This window comes from Phyllobates terribilis, unplaced genomic scaffold (genome assembly GCF_046119375.1).
Source record: "Phyllobates terribilis strain yellow unplaced genomic scaffold, ASM4611937v1 Scaffold_2__4_contigs__length_985480577, whole genome shotgun sequence".
Taxonomy (NCBI): domain Eukaryota; kingdom Metazoa; phylum Chordata; class Amphibia; order Anura; family Dendrobatidae; genus Phyllobates; species Phyllobates terribilis.
In genome coordinates this window covers 645,658,068-645,670,055 of record NW_027362762.1, presented here as the reverse complement: position 1 = coordinate 645,670,055, position 11,988 = coordinate 645,658,068, and the positions used below count along the sequence as shown (strand labels likewise).

Below are 11,988 nucleotides of genomic sequence, written 5' to 3'. Positions count from 1 at the left end.
AAACCATTTGCTTTTGGAAGTGTGTTTTGGGTCATTGTCCTGCTGGAAGACCCATGACCTCTGAGGGAGACCCAGCTTTCTCACACTGGGCCCTACATTATGCTGCAAAATTTGTTGGTAGTCTTCAGACTTCATAATGCCATGCACATGGTCAAGCAGTCCAGTGCCAGAGGCAGCAAAGCAACCCCAAAACATCAGGGAACCTCCGCCATGTTTGACTGTAGGGACCGTGTTCTTTTCTTTGAATGCCTCTTTTTTTTTTCCTGTACACTCTATGTTGATGCTTTTTCCCAAAAAGCTCTACTTTTGTCTCATCTGACCAGAGAACATTCTTCCAAAATGTTTTAGGCTTTCTCAGGTAAGTTTTGGCAAACTCCAGCCTGGCTTTTTTATGTCTCGGGGTAAGAAGTGGGGTCTTCCTGGGTATCCTACCATACAGTCCCTTTTCATTCAGACGCCGACGGATAGTACGGGTTGACACTGATGTACTCTCGGACTGCAGGGCAGCTTGAACTTGTTTGGATGTTAGTCGAGGTTCTTTATCCACCATCCGCACAATCTTGCTTTGAAATCTCTCGTCAATTTTTCTTTTCCGTCCACATCTAGGGAGGTTAGCCACAGTGCCATGGGCTTTACACTTCTTGATGACACTGCGCACGGAAGACACAGGAACATTCAGGTCTTTGGAGATGGACTTGTAGCCTTGAGATTGCTCATGCTTCCTCACAATTTGGTTTCTCAAGTCCTCAGCCAGTTCTTTGGTCTTCTTTCTTTTCTCCATGCTCAATGTGGTACACACAAGGACAGAGGTTGAGTCAACTTTAATGCATGTTAACTGGCTGCAAGTGTGATTTAGTTATTGCCAACACCTGTTAGGTGCCACAGGTAAGTTACAGGTGCTGTTAATTACACGAATTAGAGAAGCATCACATGATTTTTCAAAGAGTGCCAATACTTTTGTCCACCCCCTTTTTTAGGTTTGGTGTGGAATTATATCCAATTTGGCTTTAGGACAATTCTTTTTGTGTTTTTTTTCATTGAAGACAAATTAAATGAAGAGAATAATACCAAAGAATTTGTGATTGCAATCATTTTCAGGAAGAAACTGAGTATTATCTGACAGAATTGCAGGGGTGCCAATACTTTTGGCCAGCACTGTATGTTATAAGAGTTAAATTTTGCCAGATGCTTCCTGGAGTATCGAAACACGCATTTAGGCTGTGTGCCCACGATGCATTTTTAATGCGTTTCTGCAGCTGCAGAAACGCTTAAAAACGCTTGGTAGAAGGCCTGCCATGTTCCCCAATGATAATCCACATGTGCTGTGCACATGCTGCGGAAATTTCCCCTGCGGATTATCATTGCGGAAAAAAACGCAGCCAATTATTTTGTGGAAGTGCTGCTTTTTCACCGCCATTGACTTGCATTAGAACGCGCCAATTCTGCATCTGTACTTGCGTAATTGGCGCGTTCTAATGTGCGTATGGTACCCAGGTGTCGAGGAGAGGAGAGTCTCATCCACACCCAGGTACAATTAAAAAATCTGTAAAAAAAAAAAAAGAATAAAATAAAAAATAAATGTATATTTACCTTCCGGCAGCCCGCGCTGCGCTCCTCCTTGCTTCCCGGCACTTCTCAGTGGCTTGAAGGACCTGCGCTGACGTCAGAGTCATGTGACGGGTCACGCGACGCTGACGTTGGCAGGTCTTTCAATCCACCGCTGCCGGCAGCCGGCACCGAGCGAAGCAAGCGAGCGTGAGCCATCGGATGGTAAGTATACATTTATTTTTTTTATTTTTAACCACTCTCTCGGGTCACACTATATAAATCCATGCCATTTGCATGGATTTATATAGTGTGACCTAGTGGTCACAAACACTTTCCAAGTGATGCTAATCGCTTGGAAAGCGCTAGTCAATCCACATGCGGAAATGTCAGTGAATAACGCTCCATTTCCGCATGTCCCTGGCAGGAAAACGCATGTACAATCCGCATGCATTTTTTTCTGCCAGGGAGATGCAGAAACGCTCAGGAAAAAATCCTGAGCATTTCTGCATCGTGGGCACATAGCCTTACACAACCTTAATATAGGTTTTCCCCAACCAGCAGTGAGGCACACAGAGTACATCGCAGCTCTGCACTTCCAACCTCCATCACGTCAATTTGTCAATGCCAAAATATTAGCAGCAGCAGTAGCGTAAGTGGCAGAAGCAATTTCTATGAATCCTTTCACACATTTTTTAGACCAGCTCGTGCAACAGCACAACAGAGTACAAGTCTGACGTGTGGTGAACGACTGGAGAGGATGATGCACTCCTGATTGAGTTTCCATCTGCTGGGTTGGCTGTAGTGGAAGAGGTTTTGGTTCCTAACTCTACAATTTCTACTGCAATAAAATTAATGCCACTTTGCTGGTGTCTGCCACAAATTTTTGGGTCTCCATCTATTGGGTTTGGCTGTAGTGGAAGAGGTTTCTGTCTCCATTAAACTACTTCTACTTTGGGGAAATTGATGTTAGACCCTAATTTAGGGAAATGTAAACATTTCTGATTGAGTCTCCATCTACTGGGTTGGCTGTAGGGGGAAGACGTGTCGTTCCTAATTCTACAATTTCTACTGTAGTGAAATTGATGCCACTTTGCTGGTGTCGGCCACTAATTTTTGGAAATGTGTGGTATCCTGATTGGGTCTCCATCTATTGGATTTGGCTGTAATGGAAGAGGTTTCTGTCTCCTTTAAACTACTTCTACTCTTCTTTGAAAATGTGGAGAACCCTGATTGGGTTTGGCTGTAGTGGAAGAGTTGTCAGTCACCATTATACTAGTTCTACTCTAGTGAAATTAATTCTTTGGTGCAGATATTTTTGTCACAAGGGTACACAAGATATAATCGAAATTGGTTTTCTTAGTACCGTGGTATATAAAGCAGGCTATATTTCATCTTTTAATTTTTCAGTGCTGACATTGTTCTCCATACAGGGGTACATATTAGTAATGAGAGCGCACTAAATGTGCTCAACTTAGATCTGCCAGAGCTGCTTGTGAAAGTACAACACGTGTGGGCCCATTTCAGAAAGTCAGCTGTAGCTTCTGCCACCCTGGCAGTGCTTCAGGTGCGTTTGCAGTTTCCAGCTCACTGACTGTTGTGCGATGTCACCACATGTTGGAAATCAACATTGCTGATGTTGGGAAGGATTTGAGCAGCAGAGGGCAGTTGTTGAGTACCAGCTTCAACACATCCTTCGGCATTCAGGTCAGCCTCCGCACATAAGAGCTGATGAGTGGGCATGGATGTCTGACATCTGTGCCATCCTCCAAAACTTTGAGGTCTCCACCAAGATAGTGAGCAGCGATGACGCCATAATTAGTGGCACCATCACGCTTCTCTGTCTACTGAAATGCTCGATTCTCACAGTTAAAGAGGAGGCATTGCAGGCGGAGCAAGGAACTATGCAGCCCAGCCTCATCTCATAGGGTAATGAGGAAGAGAACATGGAACTCTTGATACCCCTCTTTCAGTCTGTGGGAAAGCTGTATGAGCTTCAGTGGCATAAACCGTGGCTTTGCTTATGCACATTATTTCTCCAAATGCATTGCAGATCAGGCCATTGTCCAACTCCTATAGTGATTAAATTTAAAAAAAAAAAAAAAAAAAAAAAAAAAAAAAGAGGTTAGAGGTTTTTCCGGTACCGGAAATATCTGGACGAGTGAAACTAGCCTAAGCTGGAGACGAACAAATAACTTTATTGTTTTACATTTTGTCTTTTCACAGTAGGAATTAAAGAAAAACCTGTCGGGAATGGGAAATGTAGTGACCTGCAGCCATAGTGGGAATCTGTCAGCAAATAGTTTTAAACATGCATGGCAGTCCAATTGGAAGAGCGGCTGCAGGGATAAAAGAGAGACTGAAGTTATATTCCACCTGCACATTTCCATCCATCTCCTCTGCACACTGACAACTTGTTTTGCATACACATACACCGCAGAGCAGGCTGTCAATATATATGCAGGGGAGTCATCACAGCCGCGCTCCCTATGTACAGAGCTGTGACTGCTCATCGCCCCCAACACTACCCTGACAAAAGGAAATGAACAGCTGCAGGCGGAATAGAACTTCATTTTTTTTTTCTCCCTACAACCGTCCTTCAAAATTAGACTGCCAGGTATGTTTCATATGGCATTTATCGTCAGACCACCACTATAGGCAACTACACTTTATTTTTTTTAATAACATATTCCGTTTAAAGTTACAGTTGCACAGAATTCTTTGAACTGTAATCATAACAGATATGGAAACTGCTTTTTGCACACTAGAAAAATCCTCTGGAATTTATTTTTTGTCTGACGCCCTGATATGTTAGGTACGTAATTGAAATCATTGCCAATCTAGATAGAAACGTACCTCTTTATTTAGTCATACATACAATCAATTTCACAGATGAGGACAAAACAATGGACATTTAAAAATGTTATTGAGCAAGACAGACATTAACATCCATTTATTTATTGTAAAGGGGTTGTGCGGGATCTAATTGATGACATGTTCCTTCAAGGTTTTTTCTGTCGCTGCTCACTTCTGCATTGGGCATTCAGTAGACCAGGACATGATGCCTTCCAGTCATGTATGCGTCCTGTATATGCAGACGTGACTACCAGCACCGCTTACCTTTCAATGCGAAAGTGAGTAGCGCCAAAATAACCACCCTTTAAAATTGGCTAAGCTGTAGTAATGGGCACATCTATGGCAGTGTCTGGATAACTAATGTGCAGGTTGCCTACAGGGGTCACATTGCCTCTTAAAGACAAGCCATCACTTTAAAATCTAGCACAACCCCTCATCACCAAGAAGTGTACAGATGCAGCAGGCTCGCTGCATTATTTTAGTGTTAAACATATACCACCCTGCCAATGCCATTTTACACAAACAGAATTCTAGGTGCATTTCATTTATCTGCTTGTTTAGAACAGAAAATAGTTGTGATCATAAGACTAAGTATTTGTTGGTCGGTGTATTGTTTTAATCAGGACTGGGCTGCAAGTCTATGATTAATGTTTTATAACCATATTTCCTTCAGAATCTTGTGTGAACATGTTGTGGAGGGCCTCTTCATCACACAAGGTCTGTAGAGTTCCTTTCATAGGACTTCTTGTGTGCCAGGTGACATTAGTTTTGTCCATCAATGGTACTGATGAGAACGTACTCCTAGGTTGTTCACGTGGAAACCTGTGACAGATCACTTTGTTCCCTTGTGTATCCTGCGTGAAAAGCTGGCTTTCAATCTGACTTGGAAGAAACTGGTCTTCCTGAGGACATGTAGAAAGTAAAGGGTCAGATAAGTTATCCTGATACTTGGATCTCAAACTTGTTGCCCAATAGTTCATAGGAGGCTTCAGAGTTTTCTCTTGTGCTCTTGAAGCTTTGGAGAAGTATACAGCATCACGACCAGGTTTATCCAGCACACAGCTTGAGTCATCAATCTTATTTTGTCCTGAACTTTTATCTTCTGTATCTCTTTGTATTTTATATGAAGAGATGTTTTCCAGATTTTCAGCAGGTTCACGATCACTATATGTTTGCTTCAAACACGTAGAAGTTCCTGGTGAGAATGAAATACATACATTACCATAAAATGCTTGCCAAAAGGGTACATGCACTTTAGACTTTATGTGATCATTTTTAAAGGGATCTGCTGTCACTTGTGTGTGCAGCTCCTATAACTGCTGAGAAACTGGGGGAAGGGCTGAGGCAGTATGAGACTTTCCAAGGAGGGGATCCAGATTAAAGCCCACATACACATTAAAAGCTGTAGGCTGAACAATTTCTCGGCCAACAGCCATCTCCCCCGACTCTTCCATACACTGCCAAGCGCTTTCTCTGAGTGAGCCGTTGCCAGACTCCTACAGCAGCAGCTTCTCTCTCAAAGAGCAAAAGGATCGGCTGTTGGAAAGCAACATGCTGGATCCTTCTTTCCCCGAAAGCACCTGTCAGGAGGCCCCCATAGACATTACTGTCAGCCTATCCCGTCAATGTTTGTGGGTTCAGCCAAGTTTAATCTAATGTGTATAATGACCCTATGTGCAAAGAAGCTTTGAGAAAGCATATTTACTACATCTGGAAGAAATGATAGATGCTGCTGCTTTCTGACTTCCTCCAAATGTCAGTTACGTCTGAAGAAAGTGAAAGTGAAGTGGCCGCTGATTGGTCCTCAGGGCTCACATAGCATAACGTTACAAGTGCCTGGGAAACTCGACATTGGAGGGGAGTATAGCTGCTGTTTTATATGGGGGAATATGAGTAATTGAGAGCAGGTTGTCCAAGTGGTGGACAACCCTTTTAAGTTATGTTAGTAACTCTTGAGGTGCATTATTTTATCAACATCTGTCCAATGTATTACTGAGATTATATATATATATATATATAATGTGTGTGCTGCATTGTGTCCAACACGCGAGATATATGTGTACCACTTAATAGAAATATACCTGAACAGCAGCTGGCCCCTTAAAGTAGAAAAAAGAAAAATGATAACGCGACCCTCAGAGTAAAAAAGGTTGTGCATCCCTGGTGTAGCTAGTCCTGAATGAACAATGTATTACTCTAAGTGAGAATCCATAAATTTTAAAGCCTAAAAACATACAACATGTTTTAGGTATAATCAATATATGGCTTTGTAATGGACTTAGAATTCACATTTTGATACCACTGCTGTCACAGATTCCATCTATAATAGCACAGCATGCTGCTCTACTTTCTTCTGTAATAGGAGAGACCACTTATGGTCAGCATACTCTTTTGGAGATCATTTGTGTCCCCCTCGAGAAGGATCCAGCAATGCAGTTATTTTTCGTTGTTCTGCTCCCATGACCAAGATGTGAACAAATTAAAGACCAGCAGCACTGTCCTTGTAAAATTAGTGCATTCAAGGTAGGGACTCATGGTCCAGAATACTTGAAGTGGAGACCTCAGCATCACAAAAAGAAAATGAGACTATGGGTCCTTGACAATGACCGCTCTCGGTCAGAATATCTGTTTCGACTGGTTGCCGGATGAAATAAATAACACTGCAGCAAGACCTACAGTCATTTTCTTTTTGTGGTGCCGAGCTTCCACTTCGATTCCAAGATGTGAACAAAGTCTAAGAAAGATTCCTCAAATGCATTTTAACTGAGTATAGATAATTAAGAGAGGACAATGGCCACATACCAATGGCTGAAGATTTCATCTCATTCGGTGCTTCTAGTGCATTTCTTTCCTCACACGCCATAGGGATTTCTTGAACCAATGTATGAATATTCGTAACACAAGATTGTTTGTCCCTATTCTCTGAAAAAGAAAATATGAATAATTACCAAGGGAAAAAAAAAGAAAAGGTGAAACGGTTTATTTGTACATGTATTTGCAGTGGGGGTAAGCCATCAGTCCTATGTAGAATAAGTGAGAACTGGATATTTCGCAGACATATAAAGACAAATGAGTAATATGCTAGTGGGGTTTTTGTAAATTGTGTGATAAAATGTTACACCATGAAGAAGTACATGTGTGATAAGTTTTACTGAAATCTTGTCAGTTCTCTGAATCTACAGTCTTCACTAGACTAAATTACTGGTCTATTAAATAATCATTACCAGTCGGGGAGAAGAAGAAATACATGGACGTCTGCTTGGTGCAAAGCGGAGGGGATTTCACTTGTGTACAATCAACCAGAACAGAATCCATAGATGGTCTTCTTGGCAGTGGGTTAAATCGTGAGGATGTACAGCTAATCACAGTCTAAAAAGGAAATAGGCAGTTTAATGTTTAAATCAAAATGGAAACTTTTCACATCTCCATAAATAAACACAGGGGCTTACAATTGGTATTATCCACCAGGATCCATAAAGGTTAAATATTCACACCCAGATAGGTGGCCACCACTCACTGCAGGGCAGGACAACTGGTGCTCTGCAGTGATATGTGCCAGCAGTTCTTCAGTCCCCTATATACTATTTGGAAAGATACTTGCTGGGCAGGATGGACACTTACCCTTACTCATTGAAAATGATAACAACCAGCACTGGTGCTCTATTTTTATTTATGATTGTTTATGACCAGAGGGTTTCTTTAACCCCATTCACACTCCATAACATATGTATGTATGCACCACACAGGGAACCAGCCTTCAACAGTAGTGAATGGAGTTAGCTCTGATCATTGCTATTTAAAGAGACTGACAAAACAGAATGACTGTTCAAACAAAGTACAAGTGCTCGGTGCATCATGGTGTGGCCAAATAGTTCAGTGCACCTTCCCACCTGCTTGTCTTCCATCTATCTCAGCCCTTCTCTGGCTCTACGGAGACAGAGCTGTCAAAGAAAGGTGGGGGTGAAGATAGATGGAAAACAGGCAGGTGGGAAGATGCACTGAATTATTTGGCTTCGCCATGATGCCCCGAGTGCCTGTACTTGGTTTGAACAGTCATTCTATGCTGATAGAGTCCCTTTAACCCAGATAAAAGTCACTGACATTCACCAACGGTTGCATTCAAAAGGGTTTTCCCATGAAGGAAAGTTCATTTTAAATCAACAGATCTAGGAACAATAATACGTTCCACAATTGGATGTGTTTAAGTAAAATGTCCCTGTGCTGAGATAATCTTATAAATGTTCCCCTGTGTAATGGCAGAGTCTGACCGTGTCTGATCATACCACAATTCCTGGGCGGGGGGCAAAAGAGTATACAGACATTACAGCAGGGGAGCACAGCTGATTATTCTTGTGAGGTAAAACATTTCACTGCCTGTTTATAAATAATGTTTTACCTCAAAGAAAGAATCAGCTGTCCTGTCTGTATACTCTTTTGCTTCCCCCTCTGCCCAGGAGCTGTGGTATGATCAGACCATGTCCCTGTATGGTCAGACACAGCCATTACACAGTACACAGCAGGGCACATTTATAGGATTATCTCAGCACAGGAACATTTTATTTAATCACATCTAAATGTGGAACTTATTATTATTCCAAGATCTATTGATTAAAATGTGCTTTTGTTTGTGGGAAAACCCCTATAAGTCTTACCACTTCAGTGGCTTATTTCTTTGGGAGCATATCACCCATTCTCATGACGAGATCGTGGAGTGCCAATTGGTTGCAGTGGAAAAGGGAGCCATCTTAGTACTGTGTGAAGCCCATATGGGTTTTGCTATGTAAATTAACCCTTTAAGGACCAGGCAATTTTCCCTTCCCTTATTCCAAGAGCCATAACTTTTTTATTTTTCCGTCCACATAGCTGTGTGAGGGCTTGTTTTTTTTTCTGACACGGGTTGTACTTTTGTTCCAAGTATGGCAAAATAGCAAAAGAAAATGAAAAAAAGTGTAATGCCGCAATTTTTTTTTTTTTTTAATTTACAGTGAGCATTCATTTTAGGTAAAACTGACCTGGCAATATGATATGATTATGCAGATACCAAACATTTATAGTTTTTGTTTTATTTACGTGTTGAAAAAAAAAAAAACATTTCTGACATTTGTTTTAAAAAAAAGAAATTTGCTTGTGATGCCATTTTCCGAGAGCCATAAAGTTTTGCAATTTTCGAAATATGTGGCTGTGGGAGGGCTTGTTTTGTTTGCACCCGAGCTGATGTTTTCATGGATATAATTTTTTGTGTTTTGTTGCAGCAGCCGAAAAAATACAATTCTTGTGTTATGATTCTTTTTCTCGTTACTGCTGTTCACCAATTGAATTAATTTAAATTTAGATTTTGATTGATCAGACTTTTACAAACTCTGAAATACCAAATATGTCTATTTTTTTCTTAATTTTTAATGGGGAAAATGGGGGCGATTTGAGAAAAAAAAAAAAAAATTATATATATTTTTACTTTTATTTTGTGTTATTTTATTTTTATGTTTGTTAGTCCTCTTTGAGGACTTGAACCTGCGATCATTTCATCACTTGTGCTATGTACAGCAATGCCACAGCATTGAGTCACACAGTCTCCTATGAACACCTGCTAGAAGCTGGCTTTCACAAGAGAGCTGTCATGACAGGCACAGGGGTCTCCAACAGACCCCTGGCCATCATGACGGCCCACTGGTGCCCTGCGATCATGTCATAAGTGCACTGATGGACTTTTAGAACAGCGTGGCCCCCTTCCAGTTTGCCATCACGGATTGACAGCGACATTTGACAGGTTGACAGCCATGGGCAGAGCTCTGCTACACCCACAGCTGTCAGAGGAAGAAGATGGCTGATTAAATCAGCCATCATCTGCCAGCAAAGATGCGCACTCTGCTTACGAGCCCGCTTCAGTTAGGGAGACGTCATATGCCGTACATAAAAAAAAAAAAAAAAAAAACACACCACACACAACACATGTTTGGTACAGCTGAATCAGTACATGTCCATCGATAAAAATGTAACATTATTTAACGGATACGGTAAACACCATAAAAGCCATGGAGAAGAGGTAGGAGTCAAAATTGCTGTTTGTTTTGTTGCCCCCCTCCCAAAAACAAAAAAAATGCAATAATAAGTTACCAAAACATCATATTTACCACAAAATAGTACAAATAATACTACAGATAACTGCACAAGGAGAGCAAGCCCTATCAATGGGGAAATAAGAGAAAAAGTGATGGGTCCTGGAAGATAAACAATATTGTTTCTTTCTCAGGAAGTTGTGAATGTGGAAGGTCCGGTATTGGGGAAGCCGTGCCGCCATGACACCTCATGTTCTCAGATCCTTTCTACCACACCACGAACGCTGGGGAATAATGGAGCAATTGCAGTTTTTAGCTCAGCTGCAGGTGTTTTCAGCACTTTATATGGGAACATGGATGCTGTCATTCACAACTACAACTCCTCTCACGGCTATGGAGGGGTTATTAGAGAAAGCCATCCAAAACATTCTCCCCCATACAGTTATACCCTGAAATTAGCCTACTCCCTCCTACACCACACCCCTGCTGGCAGGCGTCACCAGTACTCCACTCCCACTCTCCGGTCTGCTCACCTGCTGGGGCCTCTTTTTCAGCTGTGACGCATCTAACCAGACCCCGCACTCTTCTGGCTGCGGCAGCGCACGGACACGTTTCTTGCTCTTCATCTCCGAGCGGTACAGCGGCGCGGAGGAAGACGGGGTAACTATCACTGCCTGCAGATAAACTGACTGTGCCGCTCAGTGCACTTTCTAATTTCCCGCGCCAGGGTCTTGTAGTGAGGGGTCCTGGCACTGAGGTGTCCTGCCCACTGCCTGTACAGAGGGAACTGCAGCCGTGGGTGTCCATGTAGTTGCCTGCTGTGTGTTCAGTGCTGGAGCTGTAAGGAGAGTGATGACGTGAGCCCCTATACACATAATAGTGTCACCTTTCCATCAGGGAGGATTGGGAAACCCAGGTGTCAGTGTCGCCTCCACAGATGGGGGAGGTTCTGCAGAAAATGTTCACAGTCCTGATGTTTCCACCACAGCTTCACATCCTGCTCTCCACAATCGCCACAGACGATGAGGTTTCTTATTCGCAAACTGTTGTTATTGTGCAGGTTCAATAATAATCACAAGAATACACTACACTGGAGGGCAGCGATGAGGATACACCTAACCGCCTGGCCCAAACAGGTTCTGAGCAAAAGAGCTGGCATCAAAGTGGGCAAATAGCCAATTGTCGCAGATTTGAATAAGTAATTGATGTTTCTTAAAGCACCCCTCCAGCTTTTTTTTTCCAGTGCTGGATTGGTGCTATAAATGTAAGCTGATTATTACAGCTGACATGTGCCTCGCGATCCACCCGCGGCTGTTAACATGTTAAATGCCGCTGTCAATCTCTGACAGCAGCATTTAACTTGCTCAAACCGGATGTGCGTCACTTACCCCACCCATCGGCAACCCCGCCACATGATCGCAGCAGACTCCAGTGGTTGTCATGAGCTGGTCACTATGAGCGCCACCTAGTGGTCGGCGCTTCATAGCACAGGACCATTTCTGCTGCACAGAGGTGATCTGCTGATCACCTC

The 11,988-nt window shown here is 42.5% G+C and overlaps 1 protein-coding gene and 1 long non-coding RNA gene across 2 annotated transcripts in view; one reads left to right on the top strand and one right to left on the bottom strand.

Annotated features, from left to right (window-relative positions):
* Positions 1–3,723: 3,723 nt before the first annotated feature.
* Positions 3,724–11,785, bottom strand: AUNIP (aurora kinase A and ninein interacting protein). The gene is made up of 4 exons (XM_073666669.1): positions 10,991–11,785; positions 7,626–7,770; positions 7,204–7,323; positions 3,724–5,596 (listed from the first exon to the last, which is right to left on the bottom strand). Exons 1-4 carry the CDS (start codon positions 11,081–11,083, stop codon positions 5,046–5,048), a joined length of 909 nt encoding a protein of 302 aa, XP_073522770.1. The 5' UTR covers positions 11,084–11,785; the 3' UTR covers positions 3,724–5,045.
* The window catches only part of LOC141222393 (uncharacterized), a 53,239-nt gene continuing 52,215 nt past the window's right edge, over positions 10,965–11,988 (top strand). Inside the window, exon 1 of the long non-coding RNA XR_012290169.1 lies at positions 10,965–11,117. This is a non-coding gene — a long non-coding RNA (uncharacterized lncRNA). The remainder of the gene's footprint in view (positions 11,118–11,988) is intronic.